The sequence below is a fragment of the Papio anubis genome, chromosome 4, assembly GCF_008728515.1.
Source record: "Papio anubis isolate 15944 chromosome 4, Panubis1.0, whole genome shotgun sequence".
NCBI classification, from domain to species: Eukaryota; Metazoa; Chordata; class Mammalia; order Primates; family Cercopithecidae; genus Papio; species Papio anubis.
This window is the reverse complement of record NC_044979.1, coordinates 61,246,989-61,272,061: the sequence shown is the minus strand read 5'-3', so window position 1 is coordinate 61,272,061 and position 25,073 is coordinate 61,246,989. Positions and strand designations below refer to the sequence as shown.

Below are 25,073 nucleotides of genomic sequence, written 5' to 3'. Positions count from 1 at the left end.
GTCATAGGAGCCATAGGAACATGGGTTTCAAGAGGGCAGTGGAGCAGTGGTGAACATTGGGTAGGAAAAGGATAAGAAATAGTTCTGTTGCAAATGTACCTTGACTGCATAGGGAAACTCTGGAGCTTCACCTTGTTTGCTTTCACAAGTACCATCCATTGTTCTTACTCTTCTGACTAGCTATCATGTTCAAGTCCTGCCTTTATAACACTGAAACCTCTGTTGCTATTGGAGACTTGAAGCCAGGGAATATACATTTCTAACAAGCAGTGTTAAGTGTGTTCTTGCCATTGCATATTTGAAAAATTCCATGTATTTTCTCATGGAAACAATGTGCCTATTAGTCAAGGTCTATTATACCTGTACAACCAGATATACATGAGTTGCCATGCACTTTCTTGAGCTAGCCAAAGATTGCATATATTTTTTTTCTAAGAGAAAGATTTTCAAACTATTAAACTTTTTTAGAGCAATTTGATTTCACAATAATTTTAGGATTTTGTTCTTTTAAAAATGCTTGTGTTAGGTGATTTAAAGTGTGGTGTGTATACTCAGCCCTCCTCATTTAGTCTCTGCAGTATATTCATAAGTTATCACGCAAAAAATGCAAAAAATAAAAATTTGAAATCTGGTAATTTGGTATTTTCACAGTTTCTTATAAGTATTATGATAAAATTCTTGGTTGCATAGAGAAAGGGTTAAGTAGATAAGCGTTGTTTATGCAAATATTAAAAACATTTTAGCAAATATTTTAGTAGTCCTTGTTAATTTAGAATGTGTGGAGATCTTGAAATTGTCAGGACCGTCAACTGCCTTTCCTTGTCTGTCTTTGTCACCTGCTGGTATCTGCCCCATATTCATCTGAATGCCTTTTTCCCCCGAACTTGCTCTCCTCAGACTATACTAGTAAGAATTTCACACAGCCATACTGATTAATACCATTGGAAACTGATGACCTCCAGTATAATGCCAAGTCCTTAAATACTCTCCAGCTATTCTTTTTAAGCCTCCAATTTTTCTTTTCAACTATCTACCTTAATACCTACTTCTTGTCCCTTAACAGATAACTGGTCCTCCTTCATTACAAAGAAAATAGAGAGCAGTAGGTAAAACTATCTCAACTTTTGTTCTAGTTATTCCAGTTATGTCAATTTACCCCAAATCTACATTCTCTTTCCATTTTCCAGAGAAGAAGTATCCTGTCTTCTACCCATGGATTAGATTTCTCTTTGGTTCTACTTATTTCTTAATTCATCCCTCACTTCCACATTCTCACGTTGGAAACTAGAAAAAATATCTGGAACCTTTTAAAGGACAGTTGTAGGGGAGAAAAGATTTCTTACCTATTGCAAGATTCACAGCTGAGATCTCCTATAACATAAAAGACAAATAGCAAGAGAAAAGCATATGAATTAAGTTTTATGTGACACAGGAACTTTCAGAAAATGACCCCAAAACCTATGGAAAACTGTATGTTTTTATGGACAGTACTGCAGAAGTATGATTAGAAGATGAAAGGGTATGATCTACTAATAAACTAGGGAAACTTAGCAAGACTTGTTTATTCAGTACTTCTTGGAGTCTCTGTGTGATGTTCCTTCCCTTTGGGTATAGGGCAGGACACTCGCCACATGAGAGTCTTCAGGGGAGAAGGGAGGGAGGTCAGACAGTGACCTTCCTAGGCTTTATTGTCTGCCTCGTGGGAGAAGGTCAGAAAGACCTCCTTGCTTTTGCTGTTTTCTTAAACGCCAAGGTGCCCTGTTTGGGGGTGGCATTTCCTGTACCCCATCATTGTCAATAAATTACATGTTCTCTCCTGAATCTTTGATATTTCCTTCTCTACTTGCCTTTCTCTTTTTGCATAGAAATAGGCTCACTTCTATTCTATTAAAAACCAAAAAGAACACTGATTCCTCATTCTCCATGTTTCATTCTCCTCAAAGATAAGGTGGGATAAATTTTTCACCTTATTTGATGACTGTATACTTCTTTCTTCTCTTTAGAAACTTCTCTCTGCTTTGGCTCTTGCGATACCATTGTTCTTGGATTCCTTTTTCTATACTACTCAGGTTCCTCTGTTTGTTTTTTAAATGTACCTTTCCAGAGTTGTAACTACTGTTTATTTCTTTCCTTTCGCTCTTCACTCTACTTCGGGAGTTATACATTGATCTTAATTTCTATGGAGATTTCTCTTTCAAGAGCTCTAAACCCATGCCATTCAATTGCCTAGTGTATATTTATACTTGAGTCTCCCCAAAATACCTCTAATTGAACCAATAAAAATGAACCTGTCAATGTCCCTTTAAACTGTTATTTCTCCTATACTTACTTTCTATGCCACAATTTTCCATCATCCTCTACCTGAGAAACTCCCTGAATCATCCCACTTTCTTCCTGTCATTCACTTTCTGTACCCAACAGTGCATGAAATCTTATTGTCCATCCTTCAGAATTTCTGTTGCGTTAGTTGCTTCTACTTGGCCTCCCCTTCTTTTTCCTTTATCCCTTCCACCACCACTAAATTAGTCTGAGTCCATCTCATTTCTTACCTCTTAACTAGACTTTCTGTTTGTGATTTCTGTTCTCCCTGTAAACTACCATCCATTCAGTGTCAGGGAAATAATTTAATCATGTTTATATACATTTACGTGATCTTTTTACTCTCTGACTTCTCATTTTCTAGTATCTTTCCATTATTTTGAGAATATAATCTAAATGTTTCAGAATCGTATTTAAGACCCTTGGCCTGACCCATCACTCTTCCCTATCTCTCCTGCTCTCATTCCATACCTTTTGCTGAACCAAGCTTGGACTCAATCATTTGAATCTCTTGAAGTTACTGAACATGTCATGTTTTACATTCTCTCCGCCTTCGTTGTTACTTCCCTCTCTGCTCAATTTTGACAAGTTCCACTTGTCTTTCAAATATGACTTCAAGTAGCTACTACTCCAGAAAGCCTCTCCTATCAACCTCCTCATACCACTACTTACTAAGCATTGACTCTCTTGTGCTTCCTCAAACATTTCCTACCATGTTCTTCTTCTTGTTTTCTCTCTCCCTCCCAGACCCAGTTTTAAACGCAGCCTGCATCTCCATCTTTTAGTATCTTTTCCAGCAGTTACTAGTACTTGTTGAATGGATTGACAAAGAACAACAATGAATTCTTCCTAGTGGAGTGCTATGTTAGTTGCTTATTACATGAAAAAGCTGTATCCTCTGTAATTTCCCCCCAAATTTTATAGTGTCTTCTGTATAAATTTAATAAAATAGTGCTTAGTGATTACATATTTGTGCTTGACAATTTACCAAGAAAGAGAAAGACTGATAAAAATTTTTTGCTCATATGAGTGTTTTCACTTGAGTAATTTTTTACTTTCATGATTAATGGGGCCTTTCCTTATTTTCTATTTTTTATAACCTTTTAATTCCAGGTTGAAAGCCTGAGTGCCTAAGCATTTCAGAAAACCAGGTTAACACCTCATATTTATAAAAAATAATCCTTGCTCCTATAAAGTGTTCCTAACAGCTTGTCAGTGGGGTAGGGAAGATTGGATGGGTTCTGAATTGCTTTTTAGCCAAAGCAGGTTCACCTCAATGAACATTGGTAGTGACAGTGCACTTGTGACAAGTTAGAATGCATATTTTGCATCAGTTTAGTATAAATCAGAATTCAGGGATGAGTTACATTCACTTCCTTACATATATATTCTTTGCCTCTCAGTTTCAAGCTAAAGGGATGTATAACGTGTCTTACTATTTGTCAGTGTTGGAAATTATATTTGAGAAGAGATGACTCATTTTCTCTAGGTTCTAGTACTTGTTCAGCACCTGCTTAGAGAAATGAGATAGTCTCATCTAAATTAGGAAATTATTGTATCAATGGTTTTTGCTCCTACCTGTATCCTACTGTAATTTTTTGTATTTAATATAAAAATGGGACACAACTGTATTTACTTATAATATTTTTCAAATATAGGCACCAGCGAATAAGTAGCACTAGTCAAAATATTATTCTAACAACTTTTCTCTATTTTATGCCTTACTCTCTTTTGTTTTTTGTTTCTTGATATTCATTTACCTTTTTCTATCCTGTTCATACAGTGTGATTTAATAAGTATTCTTCCTTATTTTCATATGTGCTAAAGTATTCCTAGTTTTAATGTATTTCATTTAGTAACTAGTTTGTTTCATATGTCAGTCAAGCCTCTGTGTTTTCCTCTAAGGCATTTCATCCTTTTCTATAACTGACTTTCCATTTTTTTCTTCCTCTTCTCTGCTCATCATTCTTGAAATGCTCTCTTACATGTCATTTAAATCTCTTTTCCACGTCATACTTTTATTCCATGTTTATTTTGTTATATTTAAATTTATCTGAAAAAATATATTTACACTACTTATATTTATATTTAAAAAATTATATTTATACTACTGGATTTCTTCCCTAAGGAAGAGAAGATATACACAGTTAAATCTCCATGACTGAAATTATACATAGATATGTAGAGAAAAGTTCAAATTCAAATATAAATTATCTAACATTCTTACTAGCTTACTAATGTTTCTTTATACTTGCCTTGGCAAAAAGGAATACACACTTTAGGTCTACAACCTGAGGAAGAATAAGTGAAATATATGGAGGAATACAAATTAAGTGATTTTAATATGAATAGGGAAGATTTTGTGGTTCTATTTGGTAATATCTCTAATACCAGGAAAAAGTGATATAGAACATGGATTTAGGGTCTTCTAAAATATCCTGACATCCATAGCTCATAGTTTAAGATGTCCATTGCATAATGGTCATCTAAGATGTACATTGTACCTGAAAAAGATTTGAACTTAAATCCTTCAATCATAATTGTAATGATCAAAACTACTGCTTTAAAATTTGGATCTAGTAATTCCAGTAATTACTTGGATCCAATAATTCCAAATCTAATTGGATCCAGTAATTCCAAATCTAAGAGCCTCGCTAAGGAAGTATTCTTTTTTTTTTTTTGAGACAGGTCTTGCTCTGTTGCCCAGGCTGGAGAGCAGTGGCGTGATCTGGGCTCACTGCAAGCTCCACCTCCGGGGTTCATGCCATTCTCCTGCCTCAGCCTCCCGAGTAGTTGGGACTACAGGTGCCGGCCACCACGCCTGTCTAATTTTTTGTATTTTTAGTAGAGACAGGGTTTCACCGTGTTAGCCAGGATGGTCTCGATCTCCTGACCTCGTGATCCACCTGCCTCAGCCTCCCGAAATGCTAGGATTACAGGCATGAGCCACAATGCCCAGACTGGAAGTAAAATATTCTTAAGCTTCATGCTGTAAGATATTTGTGGTAGTGTAGTATGTAGTGGTTAAAAGCTGATGATTTCTTAAATTTCCCTTTAAAAAGGAGGATGGTCAAGTATATTATGGAATATAGAGATAATGGAATATTAAGTGGCCATGATAATGGAGTATTAAGTGGCCATTAAAAATAAAATGTTTACAAAATGTTTGTAATGCCATGGGAAAGTACATATTGTATTATATAAAGCTAAAAGATATATGAATTTTATATAACATGCTTTCAACGATGTGAAGGAATTTTAAAAGACTAGAAGGGAATGCATCAAATTGTTGAATGTTCTACCTGGCTGGTGGAATTTTTCTTGCATTTTACAACTGGTCTGCATTTAGTATAATCTTACTATTATATTCAGAAGACTTGGAAGCTAAAAGATAAAGTTTGTAGTTTAGAATGTTTAATAGCTATTTAATGGAATTTTAATACAAAATAAGCAAATTGTTTACTCTCATTGGACAAGACATCAATGTCATTTTTCTCTTTTGATTTGGAGGCATTTCAGCTTCCTGAAAGCCTGCACACTAAAGATTCAGCGCTTTTGCAATTTAAAGCTGGAGTGGAAGGGTGGACATAGTCGGTGCTAGGAGGGAGAATAATTTAAGGGCATTTTAATGAATTATCTGTAGCATGGATACAAAATATCAGCGTGTGACTTTTATTTGCCAGAGATCTGATAGAACATAATCTTTTCTGATTTCTGCAGTATCAAATCATGGGTGGATAAGATGCAAGAAGACCTTGTCACACTGGCAAAAACAGCAAGTGGAGTCAATCAGCTTGTTGATGTGAGTAAAATCCACCGAAGAGATTTCTTAATCTTTTCATTTATTCAAATGCAGTTCTATCTTCTAGGAAACTATATCTCTATATTACAAATGGGATGTGATTTCTCATGTGGGTCTGGTGGTGAAATTCTGAGAGACACCTTTGGTACTGCTAGTTACTGTGAACAAGAAATGCCATCCTTAAAAACTAAGGAAACTTTCTCAGCACACTTTGCAGTTGATACATAGGTCTCACTTAAATGAGCCTGCGTGTCATGTATACTCTCCATAAATTTAAGTAGGGAAGTCATGTACTTACTATTATAATGTTTCCATTCTTCAGAATATATGTAATAATCCCTTATACAGTGGTGACTTGAACTCCTGTGATGAATTCTTTTGAATATCCTCAGTGAAAACATATCTTTATTCTTTGAGGGTAAAAATTATTTGAAAAGTGTTTACAGGCATGTCTAGAGATTAGAGTTAGTCATGAGATCAGTAATAACGGTTTTGGTGCAAGATAAGGAGACTCTATGAAAGATGATTTTTCTTGTGACTTATGAATTGGCTATGAAAGTCACTCTAAAACGATGTTTGAGTGACAGCAATATATAAATATTTGTATGGCATCTTAACTAGATTATTTTCCATGGGTAAGAGCATTTACATGTATAGGTTCTGTAAGATTTATTAAAAATTAAATGTCACTTTTTAAGGGCCTCACTACTTTCATTTCAATGTAAATAATACATTTGAAAGTATTCTCATCTTGTATTGTTAGTGATGAAATGAGGCCTTTTATTTTCCAAAAATGTGATGAGTCAATGAGATAAAGTGGTATAAAAGCAGCTTGATGTATAATATATGACTATTTATCATGCAAATATGTATGAGAAAATGGAATGTGTGGTTACTTCATGTATTAATAGAAATTCTTAAGGAAACCACATACATATATACTTCAAAAAATTATACCAGAATGTCTTTATAAAACAACTATAGAGTGTGTTGAACAAACCTAAGTGTCTGTGAGATAAGGGGAATATGTTTGGAAATGAAAGGTGTTCCCTGCGAATAACAATGATCAGATTTAATTCTAGTCAGTGTATTATGTTGAGCAGGTAATATGTCCCAGACACTGTGCGGGCTGCCAAAGATAAATAAAGAAACAGTATTCCTCTCCTCAGAGAACTGACACTCTGTTGATAAAAACAAATCTCAATTACTGATGGTGCAAAGAAACTTGAAAGTTATTGTGTGCTGATGCTTGGGATCTGTAGTGATTCACTGTGGGAAACTAAATTAGAATATGAAAGTGTGTAGGTAGTAAGTGAGCCTCTGTGAAAGTCATGGAGTTTATTTGGAAGCACCACCAAATCTTCTTTGTTAATTTTCATTTGGACACTATTTAGATTGAGAGCAAATATTTTATATAATCATAATGAGAAAAAAAAAAGAAATTACAGGTTCTGGTGAGAAATTACATGACTGTTTTTATCAACAGGTGGAGATTAAAAATAAGCTGCTCTTGGGAGCATCTCCCTTACTCTGTGAGTGCTTCCCCAGCCTCAAAAAACAACTTGCTTGGCTGGCCTCATTGTTCCTTTTGGTGTTAATATGTGAAACTTTTCTTTCTGAATCTGCTTTTTTGCAATGACTCATTAACCAAAAAGAAGTCTAACTGGTTTCTATTATGCTTTATGAAGAATAGATTACTAAGAAGAGTACAGCTATTGATGAATGAATCAATGACTCTGTCTGAATTAACATAACAAAATAGAATGGAAAAGATGAAAGAAAATCTCTCTAGTTTTCTGTTTATGGGATACATACCTCTTTACGGTGACAGAAAAATTCCAAATTAATGAATAATATGTTAGATAACTGGGGTGGTGGGAAGAGTGTTAGAGCAGAATTCATTATTGGAAAAAGAATTTAAGTACTAGGGCACACAAAGAGTATCATCTTACACAGACAAATGATTCCATATTGCCTCATTCATTTTGAGGAAGCATGTCAGAGTTTAGAGTGAACTTTGAGCTGAGATTGGGGGTGTTGGATACATGGTGAGGGCCAGAAGTTGAATAAACACAGGAGTTTAGCAGGGCTCCAGGTTGAAATTTAATATTGTAGAAATGAAGGTTCTTCAAATTACAAATTACATTCATTTTTTACTGACTTCACAGGGTACAATTAGCTTTTTACATGAAGGCCAAGAACCAACACAGGTACCATGGCTAAAGTAATATATTTTTTGTGATTGTGCCACTGCACTACCCCTGGGCTTCAGAGTGAGACCCTGTCTCAAAAATAAAATAGTAATATAGTTTTGCAATTTTGTGAAAATTGCTTTATTGTATCCTAAAATAGTAGCCCACAGAAAGTTGCTAATATTATTGAATACATTCAGTGCTTCAACTTTACAAATGTGAGATTTTTCCCAGGTTACCTGCCTGTCTTCTGTTAAAGATCACAAGTGAATAGGGTTGCTTAGGACTATTGTCCGTGATGCATTAGACTTTTAAGATGTCTTTTATTAGATTATTCCATTACTGAACCATTTGGAGAATACATATGTCCATCAGTTGTATATGCTCATCCACAAGGTGGGTAAAATAATTGAGAGAAGGTTAAAATTTTGTTTTAGGTTACACAACTATTAAATAGGATGCAACTCTGAAATTTGAAACACCTTCTTGTATGCTTTAGAACATATGTTAATAGCGTTTTTTGTCCTTATTTGTACCTTGAAAAAATAAGCAGATTCCCCATGTAAACAAGGTCAGTATATCTGATTATGCTAATGCTCTTTTTATAAAAGATATAAATTATAAGAAACCAAAGCTCCGCCAGCAACAATTACCTACTCATGATGTTTCCATTTGATTTTTTTTTTTCCAAAAAGAAAAGAGTGGAAGGAAATTTTAACATATAATATACATTCATAATTTAAAACCTCCCATTTCTGTTGATACCACAGAAATGGTTTGTTTGTATATCCATTGAGATAATTGCTAAGAATGATACAGAAAGTAAATTTTCACTGATTTTTTTTCTTCATAGTCTTCTAACTGAAGAAAACACTTAATATTTCCAATGGAGTATTATAACATATCCCTCTGAAAAATCCCTAAGGCTATTTTACCTTGGTTCTGCCAATTGCCAGCTTTAGGATCTGGCCAAGATATTTAATCTCATGGAGTTGTTGGGATTAATGATACAATCCATATAAATTATTTATTGACATATAATGAGAGCTCAACAAATGTCATTCATTTGTCATATTACTTGGTGGCGTTGTATAAGTTGGGGTACAGGCTGGGCCAGTATGACAAACATACAGGCTAAACATGTATTTTACTGTCACATAGCAGTTGAGAGGTAAGCTGTCGAGGGCTGGCAGGGTGACTCTGCCATCCTTAGCATGTGGCTTCCATGCCTGGATACAAAATTATTCTTCCAGTTGCTTTTGTTTCCCAGTTGTCCTGTAAAGGGAAAGAGATTTGGAGAGAAGATATCCAGTCATTTAAGAGTAAGACGTTTTGCTCACATTCCAGTGGTTAGAATTTAGTCACATGTAACTCAAAATGTGTCAAAGAAGTGGAGGCTTTTTCTGAGCAGCCATGTGCCCCACTAAAATTCTGTCACAATGGAAGGGGACAGAACCAATAGTGGAGGACAAGAGCAGTCTTCACTTGTATGTATTATTATCCGAATATATAAAAATGTATTAAAGCTATATTAACAGAGATAGAAGCTGTATTTACACATTTAAAATATTATAGACAGAAAAATAGGAGAACAATCCCCAAATTTAGAAAAATATATATGTATTTTTAATAATCTGGATTATAGAATATTTTGAAATATATTTTATTATTTCTAAACACACACACACACACTCCTTTAGCTACTGCACTGACAAATGGCAAGGCTGATCATCACATATTTATGAATATATAACCTTTTAAAAAATTAAATAGTCTTAATATTCCTGAGAACAGTGTTTTAAAGTTAATGAAATGTTTACCATTGCCATTTTAAATGGTGCATGTGACATTGTTGTTATGAAGCTTTCTTCTTAAAGGTAAACTGTCTGACTTTCTCAAATTTTAGGATAGCATCTGCAAATATATTTAGAATAATGTGTTGATTAAATTTTTCCTGGAAGCTTAATTTTGAAGGTAGGCTTATTCTGCAGTGGCATTGCCATAGAACTTCCTGGCTTTTGATTCATTATTAATGATTTATTAAGTGAAAATTTCAAAACCAATACCTTTACATTTCAATATGCTACTCAAAGATGTAAATATGAAATGTGTATAAATATTGAGCATTCAGCACTCTCAATTAAGATAGTATTTACATAAGCATTCTGAGTGAATAATTTCTTTTCATTAGTAATTCAAACTAATGCTTATTCTTTGACATTGTGGTCATGTCATCTCATGTAAATAGAATATTCTTTTTCTAGGTGGCAGAGAGTTTAATATATTTACAAAGGGAGACACTCAAAAACAGAACACAATTAATCATTGGTGATCCTGACTAGGGAATCAGCAAGATGTGCAGGCAACAAGGAGGATTGGAAATCTTCAAGTCTGGGAGTGCTGAAAAAAGCTGTATTAGAATATCAGATATTAGAATTCCCTTTACCCAATTGTTTTGAGGGTAAAAGGCAATATAAAATTTTAAATAAGTTATGTGCTTTCTCACTTTAAATAAACAAATATATACTATTTATTATTAATTCCATATGTTTTGCTTTTATTCAGAGTTGCCTTACTTCCCTCAACAATTAAGTGCTATAACTAAATCAGCACCATAATTATGTAGGCAATTTAAAATTATCTTACACTCGGAATTTGCTCTTTTTGTCATAAGTAGAAAGAAATCTATTTTGACTGCAGAATATAGCACTACAAAGAGTGCAGAGAGTATGGATTCCTTTCACCATCATCCTGCCCCCGCCTCCCTGCTGCACTGGAGATTTTTAAGTAAGAAGCTATTTTTGTTTGAACAGTGGTTAATTACATTAATTTTCAAAGACACAGAATAAACTCAGGGGATTTCTAATTTTAGGGTGACTTTCAATATTTTCTCAAAAGATATTAAAACTTTTTTTTTTAACCTTACCATTCTCATCCAGCCATTAATTAACATTCTGAAGTTATGCTACTATTTGAGGGACATGTTATTATCTATTATTTCTCTAAATATATATTTAGTGCAGTGGTTCTCAGCCAGGTGCTGTTTTGTGCCTTGGCATATATTTGGCAATCTTTGGAAATATTGTGATTATCATAACTCAGGGCGTGGGATGGTATGGAAATACTTGTGATTATCATAACTGGGGGCATGGGGTGGTTGCTACTTGCATAGTCTTGGTAAAAAGGCCAATGAGGCTTTTAAACATCCTACAATGCATGAGACATCCCTTCACAACAGATAATTATCTGTAAAATGTCAATTGTACTAAGGTTGAAAAACTGCTCAAGAAGAACTGAAGAATCTGAGTGTATGAAATTCTTTAAATGAATATAAATTTGTAAAATTGCATATCAGCATTGGTAGGTATCAGTTTTGCTTTAGAAAAGCCATTTGTTAATAAGGTATGATAGTTATGGGCAAATTAAAACCGGACTGCTTTGAAAAATTGTTTTACTGGCAGTGAAATGAATTTAGGTCGTTTGGGGTTAGAGACATTAAACAGGCAGCTCACTCAGCCTATGGTTAATTATATTTATATTTAGTTTTAATGAATTTAGTATGATCTTTTTCACTTTTAATTGCATATGAATTTTCTGGCAAAGTATATACTCAAATTACAATTTATATATAGCTTCAGATATGGAAAAAGAGAGGCTAGGTTAATTAATTACCTCTGGAATTAAGAAATAACAACAACAAAACAGGTAGAGAGTTTCTGTTATTTATGTATGTTAATATTTTCCTTGTTTTGAATCTAAGTGTTCTTAAACATGAACTTAAAATTTACTTTTTGTACCAAACACCTTTATCCTAAAAACTGAAAGATTCTTTCATCTTTGTTATAGTTTAGTTTTTCTGTTCAAGGGACAACCTGCATTTCTGGTTAAATATAATCACCCATTCCTATGTATAATATGGAGAAAATTAAGTGGCCTGTTTGCAATTGTCACTTGTTCTTTTCTTTCTTCCATCTTTAATATATTGCTTGGAAATGTCACCATCATGTTCTTGTTAATAGGAGCTACGGCAAGTAGCAGTGTGTGCTGCAGAACGCTCACCAATTGTGACTTCATTCTTCCTAAATATCCTTCTAAAGATGATGCTCCATTTGAAATGTTATAGTCCTAGCTAAGAAGCTGTATCACAGCAAATAGAAAGAATAGAGTGGCTAGGGAGACTTGTGAGTTGGGTATTAGAATGCCAGTTTGATATAGTTATCATTGGAAAAGTATGCACTATAAATCTGAGGATATGAGCAAATGATGTATTTATATGTGTGTGTATATGTATGTGGTATGTATATAATTGCATGTGTGTGTATATATATATACTCGGATTGTGTTTATAGTGAACAAATTTATAATTCAGATTCTTCCTGTGCATTGATTGCTGTGATAGCCACTAGAAGTTCTGAGCTCGGTGGTTTACTAGTCTAAAATAGGTTGGGTAGACTAGAGAATAAGATATAAACCAATATCCTTTTATCATCCTTCATAATTATGTCTCAATTTGCCTTTCACTCTATTTTCCCATAACTCCTTGTATTACACACATTCTGATCTCTTTCATCCCTTACTGAATCACTTTTCCTCCAAAACATGGCTATAGTTTCATTTATGTGAGTGTTGCAGCCTATGTGATCTTAATTTCTGGGAATTCTGACAGCATACATTTCTGTCTCTCTTCATTGGAACACTCATATTCTTCCTCACACTGATCACTACCTTATTTTGTGTATTTATTCTATTGTTGGAATTTAATTATTGTATCAGTGTTGTATTTGTAGTCTATTATGTAACTGCGTAGTATCTTGGTCATTTTTTTAGGCTTAAAATAAATGTTGATTTTTAAATACAGGGAAGAAGTTGTTTTATAAATTATAAAAATACAGGGAAGTTACATTCCCAGCAAAGCCTGATACAGAATCAGTATCTATTCACTAATTCATGCACTCATTAGTGATCGTGCCAGGCACTGTGCTATGCACTGGTTATGCACCAGTGAACAAAACAGACAAAAATCTTTGTCTTCCTGAAATTTACCTTCTGGTGAAGGGGAATAGAAAATACACAATAAATATAACAGTTATATAAATTATATATGTTTGATGTTCACATGTGCTTAAAAGTAGCACAATAGAAATATCAAGTCATAAAAAATTTCAAAGGTAGTGTCCCAATTCAAAAAGCTAGGTTATAGGGAAAAGAAAAAAAGGCCATAATTTGCTTAGAGTGAAGATGCAGGGAATCAAATGTGATTTTTAAAAATGACGTTAATACAATATCATGCATCTTGTAAAATGATTACCTATAGTTTCATAAATGCACACACACTAAGATGAATTAATATATTTTAGCAGTTGTTATTTGCATTAGTTATTTACACAGCAGCCCTAAACACAATTGACAATATGCTAAAGAGTAAGACATTTTAAAAGCCTGACTTTTATTTGGGAGATGACATCATTTATTATTTTAATCAAAGGGAAGGAAGAGGTTGAAGATATCAGGGACTAATTAGAAATGATTACATAATTTTTATGACAAAATTCATTTTGTTAAAACTCAGCTAATTTTCATAGGAGAAAAGGAGGTTTTGTTGGTATTGTCTTTGTTGTTGTTAAAAGTATATTCTAACATCAATTCAGATCTCCAGTCACTAGTTACTCTTTACCTTAGATGAAGGAATCTTCACATTTCTCAACATTTCTATGTGATGACCAGCTTAGATGATGAGGAGACTTATGATAAATAAAGAAAAAAGATACTTACGATATATAAAAATATTGCATTAGTATTTGTTTAGTTAAGGGAACTTTGATCCTTGAAAGTGATCAGGAAAGTACATTATATCATTCTTTTGTGTTAATACACCCTTTAGAGAGAAGACATTCTTAGTTGCTAAGGAACAAGTAGTTCAAAAGCCCAAGGAATACTTAATAAAGGAAAAAAAAAAGTATAACCCACAGACAAACCATCCCACGTTGCAAAATTCAACTAAAATTAAGTGAAATTAATTTTGTGGGTATCTGAAGCAGCAGAGGTGACAATGAATCACTTTTCTTGCCTTCATTAGTATTGAAGATATTGAACTTACTCCTGTTATCCAATAGATAGTGGAATTAGAATGATGGTGGGAAATATAATGTAACACTTTCTTTTAATCCCAATTCTCATTATTTTGAGGTAGGATGATATTTATTTATCCAGTTTGTGTACAGTTTTATACAATGTTTGTTCATTTTGATATTTTTAGCTTTTCTGTCATCTTTCTTCTTAGAACCTCACACAATTGTGAAGGTAACAATGTGTATCCTTGAACTAATTTTATTATATCCTGATGCCTAATGGAAATTGTATGTTGCTCACAATGGAGCTCATCTTTCATATTCATCAGAATCTAATGATAAATGAAATGAAAATGCAAACTAATAATTAATAAATACTGTTAATCACTTCAGACATGCAGTTCTGTTAGAATTTTTCATTATTAGGAACAGTGAATCACTCAGGAAGTATATTGTTGACCTACTCATTTAAAAAATAATAGGCTGGGTGCTGTGGCTCAAGCCTGTAATTCCAGCACTTTGGGAGGCTGAGAAAGGAGGATTGCTTGAGCCCAAGAGTTCAAGAACAGCCTGGATAGCATAGTGAGATCCTATTTAAAAAAAAAATAAAAACTAGCTAATTTAAGCGAACTCAGGAGGAACCTGGCTTTCAGCAAGAACTCAAGTTATTTAGAAAATAGTTTGTTCCAAGGAAGGGCAGTTCAGAGGCAAGGCAACCTCAGAAGCTATCATTGTTGACTCTGCTGGGAACTCTTCACAGCTAACTCATTATTATCGAGAGAACCCGCCCCTGATAGTTAACGTGGGTTCTTTTCTATTTCCCTAAGCATCTTGGCTGGTTTGAGAAATAAAGGGAAAGAGTACAAAAGAGAGAAATTTTAAAGCCAGGTGTCCAGGGGAGACAGCACACATCGGCAGGTTCCGTGATGCTCCCTGAACCGTAAAACCAGCAAATTTTTATTAACAATTTTCAAAAGGGGAGGGAGTGTATGAATAGGGTGTGGGTCACAGAGATCACATACTTCTCAAGGTAATAAAATATCACAAAGCAAGTGGAGGCAGGGCAAGATCACAGGACCACAGGATGGAGTGAAATGAAAGTTGCTAATGAAGTTTCGGGCATGCATTGTCATTGATAACATCTTATCAGGAGACGGGGTTTGAGAGCAGACAACCTGTCTGACCAAAATGTATTAGGTGGGAATTTCCTCATCCTAATAAGCCTGGGAGCGCTACGGGAGACTGGGGCTTAGGCTTTGACTGTAAAAGACAGCTGCCCCCAAGGGGCCATTTATAGGCCTACCCTCAGGGCGCATTCTCTTTCTCAGAGATGTTCCTTGCTGAGAAAAAGAATTCAGCGATATTTCCCCTATTTGCCTTTGAAAGAAGAGAAATATGGCTCTGTTCTGTCCGGCTCAATGGCAGTCAGAATCCAAACTCTCATCTCCCTTGTTGCCTGAACATTGCTGTTATCCTGTTCTTTTTTCAAAGTGCCCAGGTTTCATATTGTTCAAACACACATGCTCTGCAAACAATTTGTTCAGTTAACGCAGTCATCACAGGGTCCTGAGGCAACATACATCCTCCTCGGCTTATGAAGATGATGGGATTAAGAGAGTAAAGTAAAGACAGGCATAGGAAATCACAAGGGTATTGATTGGGGAAGTGATAAGTGTCCATGAAATCTTCATAATTTATGTTCAGAGGTTGCAGTAAAGACAGGCATAAGAAATTATAAAAGTATTAATTTGGGGAACTAATAAATGTCCTTGAAATCTTTACAATTTATGTTCTTCTGCTGTGACTTCAGCTGGTCCCTCCGTTCAGGGTCCCTGACTTCCCGCAACACATTATGTTAGTCTTCTATTGCTATGGTGACAGATGACTAAAAACTTACTGGTTTAACACAATGCAGATTCATTTTCTTACAATTCTGGAGATGAGAAGTCCTTTCTGTGGCTCATTTCTCCTTCCCTTGGTCTTCAAAGCCAGCTGTGTTGGCCTGATTTCTTCTCATGCTGCCATTTCTCTGGTTTACTCTTCCTTAGTCACATCTTCCTCTTCCATTTTTAAGGACCTTTGTGATTCCACTGGCTAACTCTGACTATCTAGGGTAATCTTCTTTTAAGACCAGCTGATTAGTAAATTTAATTCCATCTGCAAACTTAATTCCCTTTTGCTATGTAACAACATATTAACAGGTTCTGGGGATTAGGATATGGATGTTTGGGAAGCTATTCTTCTGTCTGTCATAACCACCACTTCTATTGCTCAGTAGATCTGAATACTGTTTTCCTCCCACTAGTCTTTTCAGTTCCACTTCTACTAAACATTTGATCCATGCTATTTCATCCAACTGTCATCCTGTGGTGAGAGCATCTGATTGTCTCAGTGTGTTTATTTATACAGGTCTTTTGTATCTGGCCCTTTACATGCCATTGACTCAGAAGTTAACGGCTTGCAGGTCTGATAAAAGTCCTGATATAATTGGTTAGAAGTCAAGGACAAGGCCATACATTAGAATATTTCTAGCCATATGTAAGGGAGCTCCTATTTCATCAGGGACTGTCAAAGGGAAAGCATCCCTCAGAAAGATGTCTGTGGATATGGCAGGAATCTTGATTGCTTGTCCAAGCCAATTTCCATGGAACGAAAGTACACATGCAAGTATTGGGAGATGGGGTTGTCAAAATTTACATATCTAAGATTTAATATGCAGAAATTTGACTGTTTCTCTTTAGGGAACTTAACTTGCTTATGAGCTGCCATTCTCTTCCCTAGGAGTGGGAAAAATTAATTTAATCACTTGAATGTTAGCCTCTTTCAGATCAAAACAACCTTTTGTGGTCCACTAAGGATTTAGTAAGTTCTATCTCTTTTTTGATATTTCTCTAATCTTCTTTACTTTGTTTCTTAGTGCCTGGGCATAGGGAGAAACTTACGTGACAAGATATCTGGTGTATTTGCTTGCTTTTGTTCTCTTGATATAGATAGTGAACTTGACTGCTACTTAGAACTTGGCCAATCTTCTCAACCTGCTTAGGGCCCCTCAGCTCTAGGTGATTCTTTATCATTATCCTTCAGCTGGGCATCTGCTTCCCACTTTCCATCTCTCAGCTTCTGCATTAGAATTTATTTGATCGTGTGCAGAGCCTATCTCCTAGCAGACATACTGACCCTTGTTCCTTTCTTGCTCATTTCAAAGGGCTTTCTTAAATTTCCACATCCTGCTGAAGCCAAGCAAGATTCAGGGCATAGAGTGGCATTGCAGATTCACTTTGCCTAAACATGCCACATTTTACCATTCACCTTCGGCTGCTCTGGGCATTGGTTTGCTCTTTTATGATGAAGTGCGATTCAGACTCCCTCCAGGTATTCTACAGCCTGAATCCCATTGTTCTCACTAATACAATGGTTAATTAAATGTATATTATAGATTTCTTAAAGTGAATAAATAATATAATGTATGTGAAACACCTAAAAGTGATTTAGAGTAGCTGCCTAAATTGATTGCTAATAATGATATAGCTGGGTGCAGTGGCATGCACCTGTAGTTCCAACTACTTGGAAAGCTGACCTGGGAGGATCACCTGAGGCCAGGAGGGCTAGGATGATTGCCTCTGTGAATAGCCATTGCACCCCAGCCTGGGCAATATAGTGAGACCTGTCTCTAAAAAACTTTTTTTTAAATGAAATTTAAAAAAAAAAATTAGGTCATCTAAAAGCTTGGAAGCATATTTAGTTTTGAGTAAATATTTCTGGGGCATCTGTATTATGATTTCCAAGAGGTTTCTTTAGGAATTTTGTTAAGCAATTATATCATTGAGTAATATCATTTTTTAGATATTACACTTGAAGTTATTTTAAAATGTATAATTGTGATGATTATCTTGGAACTGTGGACCTAATTAGAGCAAAGTGACTTAGAACATAGATTATGTTAACATAGCTAATTAGCATAATTAACATATTATTTTAATTATAACAAAGATATTTAGAACATAGATTACGGTTTTTCTGCCTATCTCACAAACCATAATCCATGTTGTCATCACAGAGAAACTTGGTCTTTGAATGTTACAACGGAAGTACATTAAAGCCAGTTGGTTAAGATTATAGGAAAGGAAGAATGTACAGGTGACAAATATTCTTTTTGTTAAGACTTACGTCAGGGTGGCAACAGGAGAACTTGAACTGTAGGAAAACTAAAGCATAGGAGTGTATCAGGAGGAAAAGCATCCTGTTTTGAACTCTCTCTATATGCTACATTCTTTCTAGTAGAGAAAAAACGAAGGCCAGTATTGCACAGCATGTGAAGAGTTGACATGATTGAAATGTAACTCTGGTGCCAAAAACTTGTATTATTTCCACCGTGCTATTTTTCCTTCAAGAAAGAAATTGGATAAAATGGCAAAGCAGATAATTATTTACAAAACAGTAAGCTGAAGAAGAGAAAAAAATGCCTCAAGATGTGTTTGAAATATTAATACATGAAATATTGTAGAAATATGTCTTAGTGATGGAAAGAGTTGGAAATATACACATATTATGAAAATATATTGTGTGACCATAAAACTCCATATGAAACCTTCTATTCTGAAAATTATTTACTAAACATATATCAGGAGAGCTTTGCAATAGCTCTTATGACAACAAAGATGATTGTAGTCTTTGGAACCAGAAGCAAGAGCTAGTTTTTTTGGGGGAGAGTGATATAATTTTAATTTATTTTTATTACCAAAGAAAACATTTCAGTTGTGGCTTTATATATAAAATAATACATCCAGATATTTACACTGGGGGTTCTAGACTTAAGCTTCTTGACTTTTTTTTTTCACATTTATTTGTGAGTTAGATCTTGTTTTTGTTAAGTAGTTAAAAATTATCCTAAAAGGAAATTTGAGAGATATAAATTTATATATTTGAGTAGATACATACTTGAAATAAATTGTTTCCGCGGACTTATAATCTATTTATTCCTTAAAGCACCAAACAATTAATATGTCTGGCACATGTATGAAGAGACTTAATAAATGACATTACTTGAAGTATAGATTGCACATCTGAACTAATCTCCACCTATGAAGCGTATTGTATTCCCTATACCACAGGAAGGAGGTTAGACTGCATAGAGAAATGAACAAGGTATTAATGGTACAATGCACAGTACATTTCACACCAATTAGCTCTATTGGTTTTACTGCAAAGAACTACGTATCCTGGATCAATTAAAGTGATGTTGAAGTTTATCTATTTGTACCCCAAATCAATTAATCAATATTCCTGAATCTTATCTTAGTCTGAAATGAAAGAGAAAGCTTTGCATTGGATGAAGTTTTTCATGGATGACATGGGTCTTAAAAAAAAAAAAACAGTGTTCAATAATCTGCCCGTTAGCAGAAAGCATAAGCAATCTAGTAAAATGCAGGACTCCTGGATGAATCCAAATATGGAGATTTTGTCACTAAATTAACGTGCCTTGAGTACTTTGAGTGAAAACCTACAAGTTCAAAGTTCACATGAGTATGGAAGAACCTCATAGTGTGAGTGAGTCACTTTTAGGAGTAAAAATGGATTTACATCTTTACAAAATATTAATTTTAATTTCAAATAAATTTTAATTTCAAATAAAAAATTGTAAGTCCATGTAAAACTAATACGCTCTGTAGTCAATAAATGTCAGTATGTATCTGTGTTCATCTGAAGCCAGTATGCACCAGTGTTACCAGTGTGCAGCTGGGATCATACTGTAGAACCTGTTGGTAGTAAAGCAGAATGTTGGAGTTGTGCCAGAAAAAAGCAGGGTTGAACTGGTTCCTGTATGTGCCTGGATTCACTTCTCATAAGACAGTAAAAACCTGCCAGGTCCTGGCTTTCAAAGATGGTTTAGTCATGCATGTGCACCCCATCTGTTGGATGCATGAGGGATTTCCTTCTCATCTCAGCCCTCCAGCCACAAACACTGTGACTGCTTCCCCTCCAACCGCCCTTTCTTTAATTCTTCCTCTCCTGCTGAGAGTGTACAGGCTGTGTAAGACAGGTGCAGCTTATGCCACTCTGGGGAAATCCTTCCATAGACACTAAGGTGAGCCAGAAAGGTAGTCAAATTTTTCTTTTGGCACCTAGCTTAATTTCAGTGTGCTTTAATTCAGTGATTAAAAACTAACAGCGGCATTTACTTTGATAATAAAAAATAAATATGCCATTACAGTTCTAACCAAAACCTTAATGACCTTCATCTCCTCTATATGTGAACTGTCCCTAAAGCTCCTCTTGTTATCTGGATGAACATGGGCAGGGGCTTTATATGTATTCTCTCTCTCTCTTCATTCTGTAGCACATAACCCTTCCTCCTACCTTTGTTTTCCACACTCCTCCAGGTTTGACCTCCCATGCTCCACTTTGCCTTCTGTTGTCTAGGATGTTACCCTTTCTCTTACGATGCTGATGACAGATAATACCCAGTTTCGAGATTGGACAGTGCAGCATCAAGCTTCAAAATTGCATGTACAAACCATTGTGGTACAAGACGTTTTACAACCTGTTAACATAACCTCTATTTTGGCAAGCTGGTGGTCTTAGAGCAAATTTATATTTACATATTTTTTCCTGACACACTCAAACTCCAAAAAGATCAATATAAAGAAAGAACAGGGTGGTGTTTCTAATCAGTTGTTTATAGTTTTAAATACATTCTAATGGGAACTTGTAAGCCAAATAAGTAACTATTGTTCTTATTGTTTTTTTTTTCTTTCACATAGATTTATGAGAAATATCAAGATTTGTATACTGTGGAACCAAATAATGCACGCCAGCTGGTAGAAATTGCAGCCAGGGATATTGAGAAACTTCTAAGCAACAGATCTAAAGCCCTGGTGGTGAGTTTAAATCGGATCTGCTCATTTTATTATTTTCCTTACTTATCTATTATTTAATTTTCATGCCCTATTGAGGGGTTTTCTTTGGTATGCGTTCTTCTTCTTAGTAACTGTGTTCATCTGATATGTTCATAAAAGATGAGATATTATGGTTTAATTGCAAACCCTAAATATTTCTAATTTTAGTTTATATTACTATTATATTTTAATAATATATGTTTAATTGATTATATGTATCCATATGCACATCATGATACATAATAATAAATTGAACATGTCTAAATCCATATGTACATCATGATAGATAATAATTGAACATGTTTAAATCCGTATGTACATCATGATAGATAATAATAATTGAACATGTTTACACAATATAAAACCCAGAATATTATCATCCTCTTTAGTTGTATAGTCTCTTATTCCATCACCCTTCCTCTCTGCTAGAGGTGGCCAAAATGCTAGCTATTCAAGTTACCATTTTTTTCTTTTTAAAAATAGTTTTCCCCCACAAAAATGCTTTGCTGAACAAGTTATTCTTTAGTTTGCTTACTTTTTAGCATTATCAAATTGATGTCACACTGTATGTAGTCTTCAGCTACTTGGTTTTCTCCATCAATATTATGTTTGTATGATTTATATGTGTGTTTGCACTTAGATTTAATTCATTCTTTCAGTTAAATATCATTTTATGAGGATGTATCTCAATTCCTTCATTTAGTCTCTGTAGGTAAATTATTTGGATTATTGCAGATGAATGCTATTATGAATAGTGCTGCTGAATTTTCTTGAACAAGTCTCATAGTACTTATGTGCAAGAATATCTGTAGGGTCAGTACAGGAGAGTAGAATTGCTAGATTGTAGTGTATTCGCAGAGTCAGCTTTATAAAATATGACAATTGATTTCCAAAATAATTGTATCAGTTCAGATCTTCACTAGTTGTATATGAGCCCACATTGATACATATTCTGGCCGACATGTGAAAGTGTTACACTGCTTAATTATAGGCAATCAAATGGGTGTAAATAGTACCTGTGCTTGTCACTAATGAAGGAGACATTTTGCTGTATATTCATGTACCTTTATTGTTTCCTCTTCAGTGAAATTTTTTTGTAATTTAAAATATTGATTTGTAGGTTATGTATTCCTGATGCTAATTCATTTTAGTTATATATGGCCCAAACATCTTTTTCAAGTGTATGCCTTGTCCATTGCCTTTATTGTGATTTTTGATGAGATAAATTCTTAATTTTATTGCAAAGTCAACATTTCTTTTAATTATTAGTATTGTAGAGTGTTTTCTTTAAGAAATCCTTGCCTACCCTGAGGTTATACACATAATTTAATATATTTCATTTTACCTGATTCTAAGCTTTGTCTTTTGCATTTTTGTATTTAGTCCACTTGCAAGTTATATGAGTATATAATTTCAGTCTGCATTTCAAATTATTTTTTCCAAGGAATTTTTCCAGGGCATTTATAAAATAGTTTGCCTTCCCCTAGTGAACTCCAGTTGTCCAGCTCAATATCTAGTAGGCTGATGTGATTTGGCTGTGCCTCACCCAAATCTCATCTTGAATAGTAGCTTCTATAATTCCTACGTGTTGTGGAAGGGATGTGGTGGGAGGTAATTGAATCATGGGGGTGGGTCTTTCCCGTGTGGCTCCCATGATAGTAAGTCTCAAAAAAAAAAAAAAAAAGGCTCATAGGATCTGATGGTTTTATAAAGGGGAATTCCCTTACACATGTTCTCTTGCCTGTTGCCATGTAAAATGTGACTTTGCTCCTTCTTTGCCTTCCGCCATGATTGTGAGGCATCACCAGCCATGTGGAACTGTGAGTCAATTACACCTCTTTCCTTTATAAATTATCCAGTCTGGGGTATGTCTTTATTAGCCGTGTGAGAACAGACTAAATACATAGGCTAAGTCCCTCACTATATTCTTCTTCAGAATAATCTTGAGTATTCTTAAACTCTTACCGTTTATCTAAATTTTAGATTCAGCATATAATTATCCAGGAACATGTCTGCTGGGATTTTGATTTGTATTATATTGACTCAGATCAAATTGAGAAGAATTGATATTTTTATTATATTTTGTCTTTCTATTTATACATAGTATCTCTCATTTAGCAGTATTTTACACCATTTGATAAACTTTAACAATTTTTTTTTCATAAACTTCTTATACATCTTTTGTTAGACATAATGCTGGAGCTTCAGTTTAGGTCCTCTTATTCTTTGTTTGTTTGTTTTTGAGACAGCGTCTCACTTCATTGCCTAGCCTGGAGTGCAGTGCACAATCACTGCTCACTGTAGCCTCAACCTGCTGGGCTCAAGCAGCCTTCCCATCTCAGCCCTCCAAGTAGCTAGGACTACAGGCATGTACCACCATACCTGGCTAGTTTTTTAATTTTTTATAGAGATGAGGTCTCCCTATGTTGTCCAGGCAAGCCTTTAACTCCTGGGCTCAAGTGATCCTATTGCCTTGGCCTCTCAAAGAGCTGGGATTACAGGCATGAGCTACTGCGCCTAGCCTGGTTCCTCTTATTGTATAGATTTCAGTATATTTATGGATATTTGTCTCAATACAACTCTGAATTTCCTATTTACTTAATACTCAGAGTTCAGATTTTTTTGTTTACTATGTTTTATAAATATCTTGACCCTCATAAATTTTCTATGCTTTCTTAGATACTTCTAAATCTTTATATTATGCTTCTTCAAGTATCCAAGATATTGTTGTAGTGTAGCAGGTATGTTGCTTGGAAATTCTGTTATGCCATGTTGCTAGAAGTTGAAACATTTAATTAAAAATAATAACTGAGGCCGGATGCAGTGGCTTACTCCAGTAATCTCAGCACTTTGGGAAGCCGAGTTGGGAGGATCACCTGAGGTCAGGAGTTCGAGATCAGCCTGGCCAACATGGTGAAACCCCGTCTCTACTAAAAATACAAAAATTAGCTGGGTGTGGTGGCAGGTGCCTGTAATCCCAGCTACTCCAGAGGCTGAGGCAGGGAAAATTGCTTAAACTCGGGAGGCAGAGTTTGCAGTGAGCTGAGACCACACCACTGCACTCCAAACTGCACGAAAGAGCAAGACTCTGTCTCAAAAAAAAAAAAAAAAACATAAATGAATAAATAAAAATAATAATAATTGAGTAATCCATAGGAAGATAAACTTTCTTTACTGGAAAATTCAAAGCATTATTATCTTCAATTTTGGAGATGAGAATACAACTTTTAAGCATTTATTTATGTAAATGTTTTTAATAAAAACTTATCTGATAAAAATAAGGTGCTATCCACTGAAGTGATTAATATTCAGGTGACAGTGGAAAATGATTAGATTTATATTGATTTTATCAGTCTACATTTTTCCTCTGGATGTAGGAAGCAGGTGATTTGGACGTTATAGTCCCTTAAAAAAATTGTGGAATGAAATAGTGTATGTCTTGCCTTAATTGGATTAAAGTATAATCCTATTGAGACTTTCTTATATCTCATTTGGAATGGAAGCTCAAGACACCTGGTGCATTATTTGAGTCTTGTGAGGGATCAGTAGAATATCTTAGGCACGTGGTGACAGAATACTGAAGACACAATGGCTAATTAAGTGTAGAATAGTTCCATTTTATTTCAGGGAGACAGATTCATGTTTGTTTTCAAACTAAATTCTTTGCTTAACTTCTTTGATTCTACAAAAATAGAAAACATTATTTCAAAGAGAAATATTTTGAGGCTAATAGAAACACATATGCTACATTGTATTGTAAATGAATGCAAGATGGCATTGTTAATTTGCTTGTATT

General features: G+C 34.7%; 1 protein-coding gene across 11 annotated transcripts in view; it reads left to right on the top strand.

The window, feature by feature from the left end:
• The window catches only part of CACNA2D1 (calcium voltage-gated channel auxiliary subunit alpha2delta 1), a 506,034-nt gene that overhangs the window by 85,766 nt on the left and 395,195 nt on the right, over window positions 1-25,073 (top strand). For all 11 annotated transcript variants that reach the window (XM_021936120.2, XM_021936123.2, XM_021936118.2 and 8 more), the window contains 2 exons: window positions 6,040-6,121; window positions 21,143-21,259. In XM_021936120.2, coding sequence (XP_021791812.1) covers window positions 6,040-6,121; window positions 21,143-21,259 — 199 coding nt within the window. The remainder of the gene's footprint in view (window positions 1-6,039; window positions 6,122-21,142; window positions 21,260-25,073) is intronic.